General features: G+C 42.1%; 1 protein-coding gene across 1 annotated transcript; it reads right to left on the bottom strand.

The window, feature by feature from the left end:
* Nucleotides 1–3,467: 3,467 nt before the first annotated feature.
* On the bottom strand, nt 3,468–21,817 carry FFAR4 (free fatty acid receptor 4). The gene is made up of 3 exons (XM_061635514.1): nt 21,284–21,817; nt 14,507–14,635; nt 3,468–4,103 (listed from the first exon to the last, which is right to left on the bottom strand). The coding sequence occupies exons 1-3, from the start codon at nt 21,815–21,817 to the stop codon at nt 3,699–3,701; spliced, it is 1,068 nt and encodes a 355-aa protein (XP_061491498.1). The 3' UTR covers nt 3,468–3,698.
* Nucleotides 21,818–23,740: the final 1,923 nt, after the last annotated feature.

A 23,740-nucleotide genomic window follows, 5' to 3' on the forward strand; every position in this document is an offset into this window, starting at 1 on the left:
CTTGGTTGATGGTAGGCATACTTGTGCAGTGCACACATCATTGACAGGGACAGGAGAAGTCAGTGAGGCATGCAGCATATTGAAGCCTGCACTAACTGTATTGGGGGGTATGCTGCCTGGGAGCTCCCTCTCTGCAATCTGTGGCAGGGTCGGGAGCTGATCATCATCATCATCATCATTTTATTTGTATGCCGCCTTTCCACATAAAATTGTGCTCAAGGCGGCTTACAACAAGGTGAACAAAAATACATGTCAAAAACAATTGCAAAAACAATTTCCTAATAACAAAAAATAATAAAACAGTGACATAACAAATATAATAACCAAAAACAACTTCTCAACATTATGAACATAATAAAACAATTATTTAAAAACAAAAAAGTAACCATTAACACCCCAAACCCCTAAAGAAAACCATTTACTGTATCTCCTACAAAACTTCATTATTCAGAGGGGAGGCTTGTTTTGTATCAGCACATGTCCACTCAGAAGTACTTCTCACCGAGTTCACTGGGGCTCACTCCCAATAAATTGGTGATAGGATTGCAGTAATCCTATCCCCTTATTTGAGAGTAAGCCCCATTAAACTCAATGAGACTTATTGTTGAGTAGACAGCATATAGGTTTGCACTGTAACTCTTCTATTTGGCCAACAGTTACAGCATTTTCTTTGAAGGCGCACTTCATGTTGCAATCACATTTGAAATATACAATGCACAATATGTACTACTGCAGATTTGCTGCTTTCCATAAGAGATGGTCAGGATTTTCTCCCTTTTCCTTTCTCTTCATTACAATGTCTTAGGTTGGGTTTCTGATTTCTCTTCTATTAGGTCTTTAAATCCCAACTTTTCCAGCGGTTCTTTGGACATAAGTTGCCTCTCCATTCTGCATTCTAAATATTCTTTTGATTCCTGTCTGCACAAAGCATTCTCAAACCTATTTTCCTTCAGACACTTCATGAATTTTTCTTTGAATGCTGTACATTCACCGAAATGATCCAAAGGGAAAGAGCCTTTGTCTGGTGGCCTCGGCTTGAAGCTTTTAGTCCCGAAGTTCATAGCCGTAGACATGGCGAAGATCCTCTCCCCTGGCAGCCGCTGTGCCTCTTAGCAAACCATGCATGTTACTCTGGCGCAGATCATGGAACGGGAGCACTACCCTCCTACCCTAAGGAGGGGCCCTTCAGGCAAGGGCCCTCAGTCAGGGCCTGACCTGACCATTCTCTGGAGCAGGCCCTGCCTGGAGGTCATGCAGCACTCTCATGCCAATGACTGCAGGGCAATGCCCTGTGCTGATGGCACAACACCTGTCCTACACTGACCACTCCAAGATGTATGTTGCAACATCCATCAAGGCTGCTGCAATTGGCTTGGAGCACTTGTTACAGTAGCAGGTCAGAAGCCCATTTCTTCTGTGGCCAGGTGGGTATCAATGGCACTGGCAGCCAAGGACCAGGATGCAGAATCTCAGTAAACACAGTGAAACTTCTGAATAGGATTTGGTGGCACATTGGAAATCTTTGCTGTTTAATCTTTAGTATTCATTGGGATTAGGTGCCATCTAGAAATGTTTATGCTTTAAGGAAACTTCTCAGAATGCAAATAATATTTCATAGAAGGTGGTTTTTGTTTTGTTTTAAATAGCATTCAGTTTGGTTTTCAAATGTCTTTTCTTTTTCTTGAAATTTTAATATGCTGTCTTTGTGTTCTACTGGAAAATGAAGTTGTGTGTTGGAGTCTTCACAGATTATCGTAATAGTGGCTTCAGTAGGACCACACCAGTTTAAGCAGTCTTAATTGACCCTAAAGGCAAGGATAGCCAACTTGGGAGACAACTTTGTTCCGAAAGAGTTACACACACGCACATACAAGAGATTCCAAACTGAGGTTGGTGCCATCTAAAATGAAAGACTTTATTGTTTTATTAATTACATTTACACCTCTTTTTTCCTCCAAAGGCAGTATACCAGGTTCTTCCCACCCAACCCCATTTTATCCTCACAATGAGGTAGGTTAGGCTGAGAGAATGACTGGCCAAGGACACCCAATGAGATTCATACCTGGTGAACATTTCAACCTGGTCTCCATAGCTCTAATCCAACACTCTACCCCAGCTATCCTCAACCTCCTGCTCTTCAGTTGTTTTGGGCTACAAAGCCCATCAGCCCAGCCAGCATGGCCAGTGCTTAGGAATGATGGGAGTTGTAGTCCAAACATCTGGAGGACATCAAGTTGGGGAAGGCTACTCTATCCACAACACCACACTAGCAGTCATTATGGAGCATATGTGCTCAGGCAATGCATACAATATCCAAAAGAGAAAGGTAACATTAATAAGCAGAATGTCTCTATTTCTTACAACTTGTACATGTAGCAAGTTTATAAATGAAACTGCAGACAAGCTTTTTAAACCACAACTTGATTAAAAAATCCACAGGTCTGCCATTCATTTTTGGGGCCCGTTTCAGCCTGCAGGCCACCAAGTGGTCCTACTATCTTGTGGGGTGTGGGAAGATGAACTTGCATTGCTACAAAAATGATTTTTATTTTATTGCGTTTCTTATTGAACTAAAGAGATTTGTTTTCTTCTTTTAAAAAAGAGCACACTATAATACTCAAACATATCTGCATCCCTGAAGCAAGTACACTTAGCCTGATTCTCTGCAAAATTACTCAGGCAGGAGTAAAGTCACAGAGCTCAGTGGGGCTTACATCCCAAACAAGTGCAAGGCATCCTTAGACCATGATCCAGGAAACCAGCATACCCCATAGTTGGCCTGAAGGAAATCCTTCAATTCCTCTTGCCTAACACATGTTTATGCAATTATTTTCTATTATATATTTGTGTTGTGTTTTTCTTCCATGGAGTGCGAGGCCTAGTACATTAGATTCTCAGTTTATCTCCAATCTAGGCATTGATTTAGCTCTAGACTTGCTTAGCTTCAGCAAGGTTGCTGCATTGTGTGCTTTCAGTCCATGCCATTGTGGCTTATCTGTTAGGGTGGCTGGAAGGAGGGATGCGTAGGCAAAGTCCCACATGAGCTTACTTCTCACTCCCCTGACTAACAGGTGATGGGTTCTGCCACAGCTGATCATCTGTTATGCATTTGTATGTGCCACCCTGTGCATTCCCCATGCCCCAGCCATCTTTTCACACCAGTGAATGGAGAGATCTGGAAACAGAAACCTATTTTTCTACATGTACTTTTTTTTTCTGTATACTAGCTAGGCACACATACAGTATGAAATGAAAACCCACAGATACAAGCTCAAAAAGCACCTTAAAAATGGTACAGTATTGTTTGAATGGTCGAGTGTCCCAGTAGCTGGCATTTACTTGTATATTTCCTATTACATACCTAGCAGTCCCATGTAAACATTTGGCTGTGTCTCTGCCACGTACATATTTTTAAACCTGTATTTGTTAAAGCCTATTATTGGCTCATAGTCAAGGAAGCTCCCACCTATGCTGAAGATCCTGAAAAGTACAATCACTTTCTATAAGATACTTATGCTCAACTAAAATGTTTCCATTTTCTGCAGGGCTAACAGACTTTCTAGTACCAGAATATTCTGTACAAAGCTGCAAAAGCTGTTGATATTTTGATTCCACCCATATCCCCCTTTCCCAGACACTTTCTTCAGCACACAGTTCTAAAAAATTGATGAGATTATCCCTGTCAAAACTTCACATAGTTATGTAGAAATAGCAGACAAGGTAAAATGTCTGTGGTTATGTTGCCTTAGTGTAGTGTCTGTCGCAGCCTCTTTTTTCCCAGGACGGGGGCAACAGAAAAAAGATTGCCTCCACTGATGTCTGTAGCGGGCTACATTATATAACACTGGATTGACAATTGAATTAGCAAATGTGAAAGCTACTATCCAAAAGAAAAAGGAAGGCAGAAGGTTCACATCTGGTTGGAACTTCTGCACTAAAATGAGAAGAATGGTAATGATTATCGGGCTCCACATAATAAAGAAAGAAATCATCAATATAAACAGAGTCCGCAACAGTTTGAAGTCTTGTTGGGAAATTCGAATATGATAACGCTCTGAGTAGGCCATACCAGCATTCAGACGTCTCCTTGATTCTTTAGCAATCTGCATTAAAACATAAAGTGACTTTTCAGTCAAGAGTTTTTTAAAAAAAGCTTTGGAAGGTAAACTCTGTATTAGGTAAAGCCTGTGATTAGATATCAATTAAATATCATTATTTTTTCTGACTAAGAACAGTTCAGCAATGGAAAAAAATGACTAGGGAGTCAGTGGAAGTCTGCAAGGCTAGAGCGGATAGCAGGAAATAGTCAAACCATTGGCCCACCTAGCCTAGTACTGTCAACTTTGATGGGCAGCAGCTCTCCAAGTTCTCAGGCAAAGATCTTCAGTTGAGAGCCTTTTTAACTAGAGGTGTCAGCGTCTGTAGCTGGGGCCTCTGGCATGCAAAGCACTTCCTCTACCTCTTGATTATAGCCTCTTTTTGCTTCAAAACTCACAATCCTTTACTGTCATATAGTAATAGAAAGATCAGTCCATACTAAGGTTGCCAGATCTCTGGTTTTTGCCCTGAGACTCTGGATTATTGCGGTCTTCTCTGGGTGTCCAGGTGAGTCACCTTCATCTCCAGACTCTTAGCTTTCATTAAAAAAAAGTTTCTAGGTGGTCTGGTTCAAGAGATATACAACAAAACATCAGCCACCCCCTGCAACTTCTGTTAAATGAGCTTGTAGCTGGCTGCTCTAACCCCCGCCCTTTCAGGGTTGTAGCCAATAAGTGAAGTCAGGATTATGATTGATAAGGGATTTGTTGACCTCCAGGCAATAGCCAGAACCCACTGCAAAGCCACAAAACTGTTATTTTTTCCTGCTTGTCTGAAAATCTCATAAGTAAGTTTATGCTTTTCTAATTATGAGGAGTCAAACAAGTTTACATTTTCCTGGGCTGTTGAAGAGGGCAGTTCATTTGTCTAATTCATAGCCTGTATTGAAAACCTTCCCAATATGAAGCTTTAATCCTTCACTCACTTTTTTGAGACTAAAGCTGCAATGCTAATCCCACACACTAGGAGTAAAGCCCATTGAATTCAATAGGAGTTACTTTTGAGTAGACATGGTTAGGTTTGTGCTGTGAATTAATGGGACTTTTGAGTGAACATAGGAAAGTATTGTGTTTGTGTTGTAAATCTTTTTCTCCTCCTCCAATCCTATTTTTAAAGCAATTAGGCAGGGCTTACCTAGGTGTCACTGCTTTTATTTTGTAGGAAACTAATACTGATTTTATTTTTTTTAAATGTTCTGCAATGACCAATACTGGGTTTGACAATAAACTATTATATGGGGTTTATGTATTTTTACATCTCCAGTGTGTGTATATACAGAATCATTCCAACAACTCTGTGAGGTAGGGTTGGAAACCAAAGCAGCTCAGAATAAGAAATAAATCAATTTAAAATCCAATAACTATAAAATGAATATAAAACAGATGCAAAACAGCTTAACATGGCATGATTCTGAATATTGGGTTGGGTGAGTGAAGTTCCTTTTCATTTGAACTTGCAGTCCTGTACACGCTTCCCTTTTTGAGTAAGCCCCATTGAATACATCAGGACTTGCTTCTGAGTAAATGGTCATAGGATTGCATTATAAAAATATTTACAGGTTGTGTAAATAATATATTTGACAGTCATGCTTAATAAATATTTCTTCATACTATGTCCTGATAAGTATCTGATTTCACACTATGGTTATACATTATTATTTCCTCTACATTTTAAGTGTGCCCTTCTTGCTTGGGGTGGTCATGGTCCCCCTCTGTTGTTTTCACCCGGTAAACTTCGTGGATGATCTCAATTTTAAAAAGTAATTAAAGTTATTTATATGCAGGCAAAGCTTATGAAATATTGCAGATCCACAAAATACATTTAAAGCACATCCAACTCACATTTAAAGCATATGACTCCCCCCAGACAATCCCGGGAAGTGTAGTTTCCCCCCTCAGAGTTATAGTTCCCACCACCCTTAACAAATTACAGTTCCCATGATTCTGTGGTGGAATTCATGTTCTTCAACTGTGTGCTCAATGTGCTTTAAATGAATGGTGTGGATCTGCCCTAGGTATACTGTGCATTCATTAATGAATTGAAAAGAACAATTTTAAAAGATACTTTTTTAAACTGGGGAAGGGCTGTAGCTCAGTGGTAGGGCACCTGCTTTGTATGCAAAGGTCCAAACTCCAGTCTCTGGAAAAGACTATTGCCTGGCATCCTGGAGAGCCAATGCTAGTTCATGTCATCAGTACTGAGCTAGATGGTATCAAATGGCCTGAGTCGGTATAAGGCAGATGCCTTTGTGCCTAAAAGAGGAAAAAGACCCAAGGGCCACAGTGACTCCGAAATTTATTTATGTACTTTATTTACAACATTTATATACCACTTTATTGTAAAAAATCTCAAAGCGGTTTACAGAAGAAATTAAAACAATAAAGTTATTGGCAAAAACAGTTAAAGACAGGTATTTAAAAACATTCAAAATAACATCACCAACAATGAGTTAAAAACTTAGTCCCTTAGTAAATGTGCTTAGAATTGCACCCTTCTGGGGCATCCATCTTTAGTCGTGAGTGCTCCCATCTAACATCTCCACAACACTAGGCTCACTTCTTCCTACAATGGCCTTCTGGTGACTGGCCTGGCCTGAGGGCACTTAAACCCTTCTTGCCAGAAGCAAGTGGGCTGGATTTAATGTTCCTCACCCAGGCTCTCTAAGCAGATGAGAAGGAATGATCCCATCACTTCAGCTGGACCTGGAATACCCTAATTTACCTAAGATTTCTATCTTCATTTCTGATCAGAGATTTTTTTGTTTGTTTGAATGGTATGCTCCAAGCAACTGTGGTTGATGCTTAATGACATCACTGGGCCCCGCCCCTGAAATCTCAGAGTTTGGGATGCTTCTGACCTGGTGACCCTAGTCCATACCCAGTCCCTCTCCATTTTGCATGTGTACATTCATAAGTTGGTTCTATTCCATCTCCAAATCATTCTGTGAATTTCTTTTTTAAAACACATGAAAATGTGAACCTTTGTATGCCGTTTACCCTAAAAATACGCATTTTATGTTTATTTTGGTGTCTTTTTTATTTTGAGCCAAGAACTGTATTGCAACATTTGCAGAATACAAAAATGGAAGGATAACTGCATTCTGATCTGCATGTTAGTCATGAAGTGCAAATCTAGTCTATTTGGTTAAAAATGCAAACTGAATTTAATCTTCAAACAACTTTACTCTCAGTAGCAGACAGTATGGTGTGCCGCCGCCATTCACCTGATGTCCAGTCAGCCGCACTGCTGCTACTTATCATGAAGTAGAGGGGAAGGAGCGAGGGAGCAGTAAGGTCGGCATGGAGCCAACGCACCAGTGGAGTCAATCTAATGCTTCCACTAGAGTGCTTGCATCACACAGACTTCATGCCTCCCGCTAAGCCACTGTTCTCCAACCTTGGGTCCCCAGATGTTGACAGACTACAACTCCCATCATCCGTGACCATTGACCATGCTGTCTGGGGATGATGGGAGTTGTAGTCCAACAATATCTAGGAACCCGAGGTCGAAGAACAGTGTGTTAAGCAGCAGCAACATGCTTGACCAGAGGTCGGGTGAGCGGTGCCATCCCACCATGCCATCTGCTACTGTTTCCTCTAATGCTATTGGTAGATACTTCTGCTACACATGCAGTCTGGGCAGTTTCAGAGCATTTTTACATACAACAACATGCCTTTGAGCATTTCTCTCAGACTATTTGTGTGCATACTGTTACTACAGAAAGTCGCATTAAAGCTGAATGTACATTCCAGTTAATACTGGTTTTATATACACATTGAGCGCAAACAAAATACCAGACATTTTGCTTAACTGAGGTGGAAAAGGGGGACAGTTGTTGCATAAGTTGCAAGGATACCAGAGTGGTTACTTACCCTCTGATGTTACCTGGCGGGCTAAGGCCCCTCAACCCTATTAAGTGTATCCAACATTATGGGTGGTATTCAACCAACTAACAAAGATCAACAAGGTGTTGTAAACTGCCCAGACAGCTTCGGCTATGGGGCAGTATACAAATGCAATAAATAAATAAATTAGCACTAGTGCAAGGGGAGTTCCCCCCTCTCCTCCTGCTTGCACCCTATGCCATCCTCAAATCTGCTCTGGAGTGTTGGAGAAATCCTTGTATGATGGAATCTTAGTCTTAGCACTACACTGAATACAACCCAATACATTTCTGGAAAATCACAGGAGAAAATGTTAAAGGGAACGTGATAGCTGGACTTCCCTGGGAGCTGAAACGTCTTTGTGAAACTTTCTCAGATCTGCACTGCATTAAAGTAGGATAGGGCAAATGTTCCCTCCTGGCTCACTACCTCCAAAAACAAAAAATTACAGGTAAGCAAAATGTTCTTTTTCTTCAGTGAGAGGGCAGTCTTCTCGACTGGAATGTAAAAAACAAAAGAGAAGTTCCAGCCCTAGGAATAGCTCTCATCCGAGGCAGCAGCTTGCAGATAATGTGGATATCACTTGTTGTCACACCCTCTTTGCAAATGCTGCTTCATCCAGGAAGATGATGTCTATTTTATGGTTTATAGTTTATGGTTTATGTCTGCAAGTACCCAGACACTTGCCCTACATATGATCTCCCCAAGGGATTAACTGCACTCCCAGAACTGTAGAGACACCCCCTGTCCTAATGAATGGGATATTTTTTCCTGAGGATCAACGTTCCCTCATGACTGAGAAGCTAGTGGTATGTACCTGATTAAGTGATCTGGAACTGGTAGAATCTGACGAACGCTTTTCCTGAGAAGGCTTAATTAGAACAAAAATCTTTCTGATCTATCCAGATACAATCTCAAGACTCCACAATCACCTGGCATGTGCCTTTTTTTAAAAAAAGTGAGCTCAACTACGAGTTCCAGCAAAGCCCTATTCTTTGCAGTTAGGGTGGTCTGGTCTAGGAAGCCAGATTGTTCCTCCTTACGGTATCCGGGAAACTTGAACCTGCCTGCAGACAAGAGAAGATCCTGTCTCAGGTGTGATGACAGGGTCTCCTTGGCATCTTTTGGGAAACATTTTTTTAACTTAAAATAAAAATGAAAAACAAGCCGAGTTTGTGGCTAAGCATTTTTTTTGAAACTTAAAAATGAAAAACAAGTTTGTTTTAGTCACAAGCAGCAGCAAAAGGATGTGAAAAGAAGGTGTCAAGTATGTGGAACAGTGAATGATGTCTCTTTTATGGTACCTTGTTAAGATGTGTGCAAGTACCCAGACACCTGCCCTACACTTACAATCAAGGCAAATCAAAATGAGCATCCTGCTCTCAAGTGAGCACTGGAAGAGAGAAACCATAACGATGGAAGGGAACTGATCTCCTGTTTCATCATACTGGAATTAGTAGTTTTGTTTCCTCTTGGAAAAGCAACATTTGATCCCATAGAAATGTGATTTGTATAGTGTTTGAATATTATGAAAAGTGTTTTTTTCCTTACTGCTTCTCAATTTGCTTTCATTAATCTGTTCATTGTGTTTTTGCAACATCAGGAAATTGTTTTGCATGCACACACATCCCATTGTTCTTCAACCTGCATGCCGTTTTTCCTCAGATAGGGAAAATATATGTTTAGAGCAGCCCTCTCCAACGTGGTGCTCTCCAGATGTTTTGGACTACAGCTCCTATCAGCTCCCAGTGATGGGCATTTTAGTCAAAACATCTGGAGGGGACCCAGTTTGGGAAGGTTGCTTTAAAGTGTGTTTGTGTAAAGTCATCTTGAAATCATTGCCTCAGGGCTAGAAGCAACACTCCTATCCTTCTAGCAGTAATTTGTATTGACCTCAAGAATTAAATCAAGATCAACTACTTTTGTTACACCTATCCATTTTTATTGAATTAGAGGGACTTTAATTTAGGTACTAGTAATTAAGAAACTATATACTTTAGTATAGGAGTAGTCAATGTGGACTCTTCAGACAACAGTTCCCATCATCCCTCACCACTGGCCATGTAGGCTGTAGTTGGCAATTATAGCCCAACATCTGGAGACCACCGCGTTGGCTACCTCTACTTTAGTATATATTTGTTTTTTCACTCCTTCATTCCCTCTTGAATCTAATCATATCTAGACTCATATTAGTCCAGCGTTGCAACATAGCCTGGGGAAGGTGGAGGAGGACTCCAGCAAAAATGTGAGAGGCCTGATGGGCCTCTCCTCTGGTGGAAAAAGACCTCAGAACAACACTAGGGCCCAACCTGCACTAGACCTTTAAAGCAGTATCATACCACTTTAAACAGTCATGACTTCCCTAAGATTCCTGGGAACTGTAGTTTGTTAATGATGCAGAGAGTTGCTAGGAGACCCCTATTCCCCTCACAGAGCTACAATTCTCAGAACTCTGGGAACTTTAGCTCTATGAGGGTAATAGGGATCTCCTCTCAGCACCCTTAAGAAGGTTATTGGGGAATCCATGACTGTTTTAAGTGGTATGATACTCCTTTAAATGTATAGTGCAGATGGGGCCTTGGTGTCAACAATATGCTGATAAAACTCAGCTCTATTGCTGCTTTTCAACAGAACCAAATGAGGTGGTAGAAACTGAGGACAGCAATGGTTGGGATTAGGATGAATAATTAAACACTGATCCAGACAAAATGGAGATATCAGGAGGAGGATTTGATCTGGGAGTTGGTGGTTCCCCAGTTCTGGATGGAGTCAGATTCTCCTTGAAGGATCAAGTGTCTAGTTTGAGGTTATTGTGAAACTCAGCATCCCTCCTGGTTTCCTAGAAGTCTTTTACCAACTTTGACTGGTATGCCAGCTATGGTTGCTTCTAGATTTTGATGACCTGGCCACTATACAAATGCTTTGGTAACCATCAGTCTGAACTACTGTAATGCAAAGGGGTTGTCTTTAACGATTGCCTGAAAACATTGAGAAATACAGCTGTTTGCTTCTTCATTACAGATGTGGGCCAGAGGGGCTGCAAAAACAACTGCATTGACCACCAATTCATTTCTGGGCATAATTCAAAGTGCTGCTTCTAACCTTTAAAACCCTAAATGGGCTGTGGCCAAGTTACCTAACAGAACATCATTTCCCATACTAGCTTTCATGTACACAGATATCCTCCACAGAGCATATCTTCAATATCTTTCCTGCTTGAGATGAGATTAGCAGGGACAAGGAGCAGGGCATTCTCTTTTTGGAACTTTTTGGAACTGGCTCCCTAGGGAAGCCCAACAATGTAGTTTTTCTCTCGCTAATTTTTAATTAGTCTGGTAATTATTGCTCAGCTGTTATGTTTTGCTTTGTAGAATGGTGTAGAAGTAATTCCTGTACTGCAATCGAGATGTTTATTTCTTTTTTGGTTTTGTTATGATGTAAAGCACTCCTGAGAAGCAAATGTCCATGTGGCAGGAAAATCAGTCAGGATAAAGAACAAGTACTTTCTTGTCCCTCATCACTAAAACCTTCCAATCGTGTTGGAGAGTGGGAATCTATGAACTCTCTCCCCATTGAGAAGATACTTCTGATGCAGTCCCTCTTGGGAAATCAATTGAGTACTCAATAAAGTAATTTGTTCTTGCTGGCATGGAGACAGAACTTTTCGTAAGCTAATGGGAAGGGCCATAGTTCATAGTATAGAGCATAAGGTCCCAGGTTCACTCTCACGTATCTTCCAGGTGGGGCACAGGAAAGACCCCTGTCTGAAAACCTAAAGAGCCACTGGATAATGGTGAACAAGAGGGACCAAGAGCCTGACAGGCAGATTGTTTATACTCAGAAATCTGCAGAAAGTTACTGGATTGCAAAGCACAACTGAGAGGTTCTTTTAAATATTGTTTTATTTTAACATTTCCAAAAGATTTCCTTAATGGCAAAATAAAATTCTACAAGGAAGGCTGAGATGGTCTAATGAATGGGGGATTTAAGTCGTCTGTGACTCTCTAGCACCATCTACCTGGGAAGTGTATAATGATGATGATGTATCTAGATTAGGGATGGGCAAGAAATTCAATTTAGTTCTCACTTCAAGCCAAATCTATCAAATTCACACTTTCTGAAAGAATATGAGAACTGAAATGCAACCATCCTTCAAAATTTGCACTTATTTAAATTTTCAGTGCGGTTTGCCAAATGAACACTGTTTACAAAAATGCATGTTAGGGGAAAGTGTGCATAAAAGTGAATATATGTATGAAAATAACACACAAAAATCCATTGTTATGAAGAGAATTTGCTTACAAAAATAAGTTTGTTAAAAGAAATTTTCATGAAGATTTTTCTTTTAAAAAATGGCAAATTGCTGCAGAAATGTGGAGAACTGAATTTAAGATTGGAAAAATGAGTAACAGAAAGAACCAAAATGGGCAGATCTTTCTGTCCCTAATCTAGATACTGTAGCAGCTTTTTGTACTCCTGTTTGACCACTGCAATATCTAAACTAGGAGCAGGACTTTTTCCATGAAAGTGCAATTTTTTGTTTGGGGCACAGACAATTAGGCAACCTGAGAATGATGCTGTGACTGTCAAATAACAGCAGGAAGCTTTCTCCACTACCATACAATCTAATGCTTTTATACCTAGGAACATAAGAAGCTGACTTACACTGAGCCAGACCACCGGTTTGTTCAGGGCCGGTGCCAGGCATGACTGGGCCCTTTGGCACCAGCCTGCCCTGGGCCTGTGGTGCCATAGATCAATCCCCCATACAGTCAGTGTGGGCTTCAATAAGCCTGCATGCATACCACACCTACCTCTCCTGTCCCTGTGAATGATGTGCGCGCTGTGTGCACATGCCTACCATAAACCAAGATGGCGGTGGGGGTATCATCCACTTAGGGAAGCCCCTGTCGCCATTTCGGTTGATGGCAGGCATGCACACACAGCACGAATATAATAAACCATAACCCAGCTCAGAAAAACCTAAGCCCACACTAACTGTATTGGGGGGAGGGCTGCCTGGGAGCTTTCTCTCAGTGATCCGCGGCAGGGTTGGGAGCCAACGCTGCCATGGATCATGGAATGAAAGTACTACCCTCCCACCCTAAGGAGGGACCCTCCAGAGCCCCCTCTGGGCTGAGGGGCCCTCGGCCAGGGCCCAACCTGGCTACCCCCTGGTGCCAGCCCTGGGTTCATTTAGCTCGGTACTGTCCACGTTGACTGGCAGCAGCTCTTGGGGATTACAGGCAGGGAGTCTTTCCCAGCACTACCTGATGATGCTGAGGATAGAAGCTGGGGCCTGCTTCCAAAGGAGATGCTCCACCACTGAGCTAGAGCCCTTCCCCTACTGAAACTTATGTGCACTTCATTAACATTTTCCCATCACCTTGCACTGGGACAAAGAAGAGCTCCTGGCTACCTGAAAGTAGCACTGCTGGGTGCTTCAGTCTCCATGAGTGTACCTTCTGTTTCCCATTTCCCTGAAGATTCAGGATAATATATTAATATTTCTCTAATCTAAATGCACTCAAAATATATTAACCACAGATCTTCAAACTTGCTTCAGAAAGGGCATTGCACATTAAGCATGCTATTTAAACATGACATTAGTGCCTGCTACTTTTCTTTTTAACAAAATATTGAGGAGATGGAGCAGGGGAGGAGGTTTCAGGCTGAAAATTGCCCTCCCTCCCCTATAAAGGGTGTTATTTATTTAAAACATTTCTTACCTGCTTTTCATTGCACATCAATTACAGAGCAAGTTACAACTAAAACAATTTCAAATTCACATTACAGTTAATAAAGCAAAGCAAGTAAGTCACAACCAGTCAACTAAAAACATCAGTAGTGGCATCAGATTCCATTAAAATCCTGAGTGAATAACCAGGTCTTCAGCTGGCATCTAAAACTTAAAAGAGTAGGTAGCACATGTATCACAGAAGAGAGGAAGTCCCAAAATTGGGGTGCCAACACCAGAAAGATTCTCTCTTGCATTGCCATATAGCGGGCTCAGCTAAAGATGGTAAAGGCAAAAGAGCCTCCTTGGTATATCTGAATGAACAGTCAGGCCTGTACAGGAGAAACTATTTTTTCAGGGCAAATAATAATGTGGAGGTGATTTTTGGCAGGAAAATGGCATGGAAGGGAAGAGCTGATATTCCCCCCCCCCTCTGAATCAGGGCCCCATGGCTGCTTTTGGTTAAAAATAAGTGGCGGTCCTAAACACATTTTTTAAAAATAGCATACTTAATATAACATGCAGTTTGGCCCTAGATAAATTATATGTGGAGAATTTGGAGTGATAAACCGTTCCGGCTTTTTAACTATAACATGTGAATGTAAATGAAATTGTCAAGAACAGGGAAGTGTGTTACTTAAGTGTGCTACTTATTCTGTCATGTACTTGCACTTCAGCATATACAGACTACTTGTGCTCTGTGATTACTGTCTCTAAAACTAAAAATCAGTTTGCTAGATTTCAAATGCGGATAATTCTGTTGGTATTTAAAAAGAAACCAAAATACCTGTAAGATCTTTGAATAACTAATTACAATGACCAATCCTGGTATTAAGAAGATCACAGTGACAAAAGACACGTCCCAAGCGATTTCTCCGGAAATACTGGGCCAATTCAAGGTGCATATGTACACTTCCTATAAGCAAAGAACAAAATCTCTGTAAGCTTTTAGTTGGGGTATTTGCTTCCACCATAAAGTTTGAGAAAGATATCAAGCTTGGAGCATGTTTTGCAAACAGATAATCACTAACCAAATACAATCTATGGAAATAGTTAATAATCAAAATACATTTATTATTGTAACATGGAGCATGTTCAAATAAAAGTGTACTCAGAGAATCTGGCAAGCAAAAACAAACACCCTCAACTGAATTATTACAGCAATATAATTAAATAGCTGAACAAATACTAGAAGTTATTGTCATTATATGACTTCATTTTACCAGCATTAAACATGATTTCGTTGGAATGACAGCTGCAAGGTGCACGAAAATTGGGAAGGTATGTTATTATTCGCCACTGAGTATCCTCTCCTGTTATCTCCAGTGGTCTACCCATTAATCTTGCACATCTTTCCACATGTAGCTCTGTTTCTCATGCAATGCATAGGTACAACAACATTTGTGTCTTGCTTGTTCCATGTGAAAGATAGAATCTGTATGGTGCAACACTGGACAAATGAAGAGTTGTGCAAAGGGTGATCACCTGTTCATCAATAAGGTTAACTTTGCCCATATTGTGCTTTTCTCATTGTCACTGAAAGTTGGAAAAAAGGTTAACGGAAGTTGAAATGTTCCTTGCTATCTAAAATAAACATTCAAGTCACTTAGACAAAAAACCAATAATATATATCAAGAATTAGGGCAGAATGTACAGGAGCTGGTTTGGTTCCAGTGTCTGCAGTGATGTGCTATGTGGACTTAGAGCCAAATAACATAATACCCTAAATGTGTAGCATGCTGTGTTTTTTCTTTAATTAATTACACGTGTTGCAGGGCTTGACTGTCACTGAGACCACAGCATGAAGGAATGGTTTATCCCCTACTTCCCTCCCTTTAATCTGGACAAAAATTCCACCCCCACCCCCAAACAAAAGTGGCTATAAGGCTGGGGGGGGGAGCTCTCACTGGCACCAATAGCAGCTTTCTTCCTAAGCCTCCTAATCACATTGGGCCTCCTAATCACATCGGATGGGGTAGAGAGAGGAGAGTTCCATTATGCCTGGGGAGGGGGATATACCTTCATTCCCTATGTGCTGTGATCCTGATAACAATCATGGTCACCCCATGCCTATAAAGAAAAAACCACAGACACATAACTGCATGCTACCCATTTAGCATGTATGGTCTGGACCTTAAGAAGCTGCCTTATTCCAAGTCAGACCATTGGTCTTTGTCTAGCTCAGTCCTGAGTGGACTTACTGGCATTCGCTTTCCAGTGCTTAAAACAGGGACCCTGTTTGCCAGGGACTGGACATAGGACATATTGCATGAGCTATGCCACTGAGCCAATGTGGTGCCCTCCAGATATTGTTGCACTCCAACTCCCATCATCCTCTATCACTGGTTGGCACTGATAGGAATTGGAGTCTAACAACATCTGGAGCACAATGATGCCTGTGGCCTCTCAGATGGTGCAGGAATCGCATCTCCAGGTAGCCCCAGCAAGCATGCCTCCTGGTCAGGGGCTCAGTAGCTATGGGATCTGTAGTCCAGTACTATCTGGCGGGCCACAGGTTTCCAATCCCTGCTTTATGGTTGTGCTGCAGGGGGAATTCTCTCTTCTACACAACTATTAAAAGTGCTGGAGCACTGCCTTCTTTCGCATCTGGCCACCCTGCTTGCATGAGTCAGCCTGAGCTATTTGCCGAAAGCACCAGCCTTCTCACTGCTCACTGTGTTTGTTCCATGCTATCCTTGGGTTGTCATAACCTGATCTGCGTATGAGGTCCAGTGTTCTTGATTTTGCTTTGCAGCAGGAGGCTGGACTACAGCACACTGTGGTCTCTTCTTACTTCGAGTTGCGATACATCAACTATTACTAATCCCAAAAGAGACTTTTTAATGTCTTGGCATTTATTTATCAATTTATGTGCCATCTCTTGAAGTGTTTGAGGAAGCTTGCATAACTCAAAATCATGAAAACCAATTGATTTGAGCCTACACAGTCTCCTTTGATATGCCTACTCGCTACGTTCTCTTGGTGAAGCACTGGAAGAATCAGGTAATAAGCAACCAACATTAGTTTCCCTTTTGGAGAACACAACTGAAATCTCCGCCTTGCAATACCTGTGTTCTTCCTGGAGCCTTCTCATAATATTTTGCTTGAGTCTTGGCCTATACAAAATGCTAGAGATTATCTACTAACTGCAGATGATTTGGACACAGTTAACTTGCCTGCAAAGCATTTGGGGTGTGTATGTTACTGAGTGAGGGAAAGAGAGATGTGGTAGGTACAGAAGAGTTAAGCACCCCTCCCTGTCTCATCCACTTCTCTGATCCAAATTCCCCTCTCAGGATCACTCTTCCCTAGGGAAAGAAGCCCACAGGCTTTTGTTACAGGTCTTTGTGTGTATCTCAGCGACACCCTGATCACATTTAAACTTCATAGTTGCCCCTTCAATGGCATTTCTGTAATATTTGGATTCTTTCTTGGCCACAATTCAGCTAAAGCTCTCAGACTTGCTTACACCTATTAAAACAATATAACACATGCAAATAAAAGAGAAAAAGAAACAAGAAACATCAGCTGATTTTTTTTTTTACAAAACCCCAAAACCAAAAGTCCTGTGTCAATAAAAAGGCTTGATTTGTTGTGGAAAATAAAACTAGCAGATGGTTCTCACTGGAGTAAATAATATTATAATTCCTAAACAACAGTGATAATAATATTCAGCATTATATTGGACTTTAATATTTTCAGAGCACTTCACATAAATTATCTGTCGTCCTAAACAGCTCTGGATGGTAATTATTATGGGGAGGTGTGTGGATGTGTGAGAAGCTGAAGCTGAGAGAGAGTGAGACTGATTCAGGGACACATCTAGTAAAATTATGGCAAGATCTGAACTGAGGACCTTGTGATTTAAAGCTCAGTTTATTAAACTAAGTACACCACCTACACACAAACTCAACTTCATACCAACCCTCACACAACTTACCTTTTCATTTGTCTTTTATTTCAGAATATTATGTCTCTGGAGTATAGGGGTTGGACAGTGAAAAAAGTGGATAAGAGAAGAATCAGCTCATTTGAAATGTGGTGTTGGAGGGGAGTTTTGTGGATACCATGGACCGCGAAAAAGAAAAAAAATTGGGTGTTAAATTAAACCAGAACTGTCACTAGAAGCTAAAATGATGAAACTGAGGTTATCATACTTTGGACACATAATGAGAAGACATAATTCACTAGAAAAGACAATAATGCTGGGAAAAACAGGAGGGAGTAGAAAAAGAGGAAGACCAAACAAGAGATGGATTGACTCCATAAAGAAAGCCACAGACCTGAACTTACACGATCTGAACAGGGTGGTTTACAACAGATGCTATTGGAAGTCACTGATTCATAGGGTTGCCATAAGTCATAATCTACTTGAAGGCACACATAACACACACACCCCTCCTTTCAGGAGCGCAGTGGTAAATTCAGAAGTGCAGGGTTCCTTCATCATAGCCGCACCTCTTTTAAAATTATACAACCTTCTAATATTATAGAATAATATGGCCAGGTTTGAATACTGTTTTCTGCATCTCTATGCTCCCTAATGCCTTCTCCCAGAAGAAGCAGATGTCCCTAAGAGCTAATAATCATGAAAGGGGAGTGTGTTAGCTACTGAGAAGAGTCTTCTCATTGGTTGACGTACCTCCTTTCACTCTGCTTGGCTCCAATCAGCAGGAAAAGACAAGGAAGCATGTCAGAAGACTCTTTTCAGTGGCCAACACACTCCCCTTTCATGCTGCTTGGCTCATAGAATACTGGAGACACGGGGACCCTGCTGGGACCTGGGTCCCAAAAAAAGTAAGGGGTCTAAGACCCGCTGAGACCCTGGACAACTACACCTCTGGTTTTCACTTGTTAAATATCAAATCAAATCAAATTTTATTGTGCGGTCACAGACCCAACATACAGTTGATTGATCAAGCAGTATAAAACATATAATACAACACAATGGTACAAAATAATTTTATCCTAAACAGATTAAAAAGTGTCCTTCTTACGTAAAGACTGGGCTAGATTAAGAAACTTTGCAACTGTCTCTGAGATTAGTTTGTCAGAATCTGACATTAGGTATTGCAAATACCAGTCAGTAGATCTTCCTGGGAAACGCTTAATGATAGGAGAAATAAGTCTGGAGCGTTCAGTGTTATAGAAAATGCAAGAGAAAAGAATATGGGCCAATGATTCGACATCGACAGACGTACAGGGGCAAACTCGTTTCTCATAGGGGATACCTTGAAAGCGACCCTCGAGTATCGCAGAAGGGAGACAGTTAAATCTAGCTCTGGAAAAAAGGTACCAATATTTCGGGATGGTCAAATTTACCAGATAAGCGGCATGAGTGGGAAATGAGAATTGCAGGCCTAGGTACATAGGCGAGCAAGTTTTGCAAGCACTGGATCTAGAGTATTGCAGATCTATGTCTTGTTCGAGAAAATGGCTGCAGCCTCTCCATCAGCATCTGGTCAACGCTGAGCCTATAATCTCAAATGGTGAGCTCTGCCTTTGATATAGCCAGCTAAACTTGACTATTATATCTCTGATAGTGTCTATATCCTACTGGAGCAGTGGCGGGGGTAGTTTGACTGAAGTTTGAAACCGACAGTAGCTAAGATGCCAAGCGTGACGATAAGGTTTCCCTCCCCCCCCCCACCGTCTTAATAAGCATCATTGGATGGCATTTTCAAATTATAAATATCTGACACTATAGCGTCAGATAAATGTGGAGGGGTTTGCACTGGATAATTTGGCAAATCCAAACAACAGGCCCTATAGAGTGTTTACAGCTCAGAAGGTAAGCAAAGTCAGAGACATCTAGCAGCTCCTCTTTCAATGGGAGCAATTTGAACTCTATCTCCTCTCCATCTCTTCTAGAGATACACTATAGTACAAGCTCAAACATCTTCCAGAAGTATCTATGTAGTTTGGTAGTTTGGCTTTGGGGGTTACAGTTAAGCTGTGAGCAGGGTGGGCACTTTTAATGGTATTCTGACCTAAGTGAATGGTATTTTTAATGAGATATTTAAGCTTTCAATTGTTATTCAGCCCAAACCTTTAGGCAGGAGGGGTGGATCATTAATCTAAAATCAACAGATCTATATCCTGTGGGAATTTATTTTTATTTATTAATCTACTTATTTAATTTCTTAGTCATCTCATGACCAGTGGTCTCTAGGCGCCTTGCAACACATTTTAAAAACATACAATACAATATACAAAATTTAAAACCCAAACGAAAAGGACCAAGACAACATACCAAAGGCCTGAGTGAAAAGAAAGGTCTTTGCCTGGTGCCTAAAGATGGATGGAGAAGGTGCCAGGTGTGCCTCCCTGGAGAGAGCATTCCACAGCCAGGGGGCCACCACTGAAAAGGCCCATTCTCATGTTGCCACCTGTCAAGCCTCCCGTGGAGGGGGCACACAAAGAAGCACTTCAGATGATGAACACAGAGTCCAGGTTAGTTCATACAGAGAAAGGCAGTCCTTGAGATACTGAGGTCCTGAGTTGCATAAGGCTTTATAGGTCAAAAACAGCACTTTGATTGAGCCCAGAAAATAATTGGTAGCCAGTGCAACCGTGCCAGACTTGGTATTTTATGTGTGAACTGACCAGTCCCCGTCAGCATTATGGCCACTGAGTTCTGCACTAGCTAAAGTTTCCAAACTGTCTTCAAAGGCAGCCCCACATATAACTCATTGCAGTAGTCTAACCTAGAGGTTCCCAGAGAATAGACAACAGAAGTTAGGCTATCCCTGTCTAGTCAAAGCTGGTGGAAGGCACTCCACACCAAGGTCACTTGCGCCTCAAGCAGCAATAATGGATCCAGCAGTACCCACAGGGTATGTACCTGCACCTTCAGAGGGAGTGAAACTCCATCCAGAGCAGGCCACCACCCATCCATCTGGTCTACAGGACCATCAGCTAACAGTGCCTTCGTCTAGCCTGGATTAAGCTTCAGTTTCTTGGCTCTCATTCAGTCCATTTCAAAGGTAAAGTACCGATTTAGCATATCCGCTAAACTAAACATGGATCAGGTTAACACCTATTTCAACATTCCGTTGTACAATCAAGTTAGATTTCCCTCTACACTTCCAATATATAATTAGTGATGAATCTGAGAGACTGTGGAGCATTCTTGCAAGTCAGGATAATATCTGGGGGGTTTCCTATTCCAAACATTGTGTATATGTGCCTTAAGAAATACCAAATAGCAATGCGCAGCCTCATTCTACAATGTTTAGCCCAATGAAATATGCCCAAGACTGCAGCCCAACTTTATTAGTCCACTTCTTATTGGGCTGGGTGGGGGGAACTCTGTGAAACAAGCGTTGTTGTTATATGCCTTCAAGTCGATTATGACTTATGGCGACCCTGTGAATCTTTTTTTGATACATACATAATTGAAAATAAGTCTTACAAGAGTCAGTAGGCTTACTTTGGAGCAAATGGCTGTTAAGATCTGAACATTAAAAAAGCTGCACCTTTTTCATGCCTCCAACAAAAACGATCGCCTTGCTCTTTTTATATTGCCAGTAGTTGTCTGGGCTCGATACCACGGTCGACTCACCCGGTCCTTGACGGGCAACGGCTGGACCGTGAAGAAGAGGCAGAGGGGGAGGGTGGCTATAGCCGAGAAGGCCCAGATGAGCAGCAGGAGGGCGCCCACCAGCTTGCCTTTGTAGGTCTGCGAGGGCCTGAGCCGGACGATGCTGACCACGCGCTCCAGGCTGACGGCGGCCAAGGAAAGGATGGTAACGCTGCCGCTGAGGCTCATCAGGTAGAAGAGCAGGTGGCAGACGGCGTCGCCCATAGTCCAGGTCTCGGTCCAGCGTACCACGACGACGATGGGGATGGCGCTGATGAAGAGCAAGTCGGCGCAAAAGAGGTTGAGCACCAGGCAGGTGGCGGCACTCAGCCGGCCTCTGCGGCGCGCCAGAAGTCGGATGGCGCAGGCGTTGGCTGCCAAGGCGAGCACAAAAATCGACGCCAGCACGGCGGTCTCCAAGGCGCTGAGCGCCACGCGGTTGGCGTCCTTGAAGTCCGAGAAGAAGGGGAAGAGCCGCGTGCAGTTGCCGTCGGGGGTAGCCCAAGCCCTGGGCATCGGGGTAGTGATGCTCAGGGCATCAGGCAGCCGAGCCGAACTAAGGAGGAGGCCTGACTCTCTCCAGCCCCAATGGGGCGGCCCGCACAGTGCCACAGGCCCGCAAGCCAAACAGGTAACAGCTCTGCCTCCTCCTTCCCTGAGAGCAAGTTTGGATTTCATCGAGCACCTTGCTTGCTTAATGTCGATCTCCAACGAGGAAGTGATAGGAAGCTGAGGTGGGTAAACAGTGTTGCTTGGTCCGCAGGGGAAAAATATAGATTTATGGCAAGTGACTGTATTACAGGAAGGCACCACTGCTTCCTTGGCTGGCATGGATTAGGTGAAATCAGGGGAATGAAAGAGACCCAAAGGAAATGAAAGGGGAATTGTGGGCTCTTGGTTTGAGAAACCATTGGGGGTATCACTAGAATGGCATGGTCCTGGGTAGGCAGTGACAGGACACAGAATAATGGGCTCAAGTTGCAGGAAGCTAGATTTCAACTGGACATTAGGAAAACTTCCTAACTGTTAGAGTCATACCACAGTGCAACCAATTACCTAGAGAGGTAGTGGGCTCTCTGACAATGGAAGCAGTCAAGAGCCAACTGGGCAGCCATCTGTCGGGAATGCTTTGATTTGGATTCCTGCACTGAGCAGGGGGTTGGACTTGATGGCCTTATAGGCCCCTTCCAACTCTACTATTATATGATTCTAAGGCATAGGCACAAGAGATGTTAAGTAGAATCAGTTTGAGCCATAGATGAGTTCCGAATAGAAAATTAGTGGAACAACGGTGGTTTGAGGGAGATAATGGCAGAGAAATGGCATGACTCTCAGTGAGACCCAGTAGGGATCCTAAGTGGCAAATCAGTGAAGTGACATATCCTGAGGGGAGACAAATAGGTAAAATGAGGGGTCCTGGCTGAAGACACTGCATATATTTACAGTATATTCTCTGGGCGTGGCTACTCAGAAGTAAGCTCTGTTTAGTTCAATGGGATTTACTCCCAGAAAGTGTGTATAGGATTGCAGCCTTAAGATGCTGCTGGGCTCCCCATATTTTTTGCGCTACAGCGGGCTAACCAACTATTCTTCTGAAAGCAGAAAAGAAAAGGAGGCCCGTTCAGTTAGAAATCAGTGGATTTCTCTTAGTGTATTAATGGCAGCTTGTCATTCCACTTGGATTTCCTATTTTGAACTGTTATTCCATTTATATTCTACCGTTTAATTGTTTCCTATTCAAAACAGTATCATTCTACAGATTTTCCATATCCTTGAGATCATGTCTATTATCACTCATGGTCACTCGCGTCTGCTTTCAATGGTCATTCATTTTATCAGGTCCCTGGCTACTTTGGACAGTTACTCTTATTTATTTATTATTTGATTTATATCCCACCCTTCCTCCCAGCAGGAGCCCAGGGCAGTAAACAAAAGCACTAAAACACTTTAAACCATCATAAAAACAGACTTTAAAATACATTAAAACATCTTTAAAAACATTTTTTGAAAAAAAACGTTCAAGACATCTTTTAAAAAAGGTTAAAAACATATTGTTTTTTTTAAAAAGTGTAAAAAACATATTAAAAAGCAATTCCAACACAGACACAGGCTGGGATAAAGTCTCTACTTAAAAGGCTTGTTGAAAGAGGAAGATCTTCAATAGGCACCGAAAAGGTAACAGGGATGCTATCTGTCTAATATTTAAGGAGAGAGCCAGTGTGGCGTAGTGGTTAAAGTATTGGACTACGACCTGGGAGTCCAGGGTTCAAATCCCCACACAGCCATGGAGCTCACTGGATGACCTTGGGCCAGTCACTACCTCTCAGCCTCAGAGGAAGGCAATGGTAAACCACCTCTGAATACCGCTTACCATGAAAACCCTATTCATAGGGTTGCCATAAGTCGTGATCGACTTGAAGGCAGTCCATTTCCATTCCA

Source organism: Rhineura floridana, chromosome 7 (assembly GCF_030035675.1).
Source record: "Rhineura floridana isolate rRhiFlo1 chromosome 7, rRhiFlo1.hap2, whole genome shotgun sequence".
NCBI classification, from domain to species: Eukaryota; Metazoa; Chordata; class Lepidosauria; order Squamata; family Rhineuridae; genus Rhineura; species Rhineura floridana.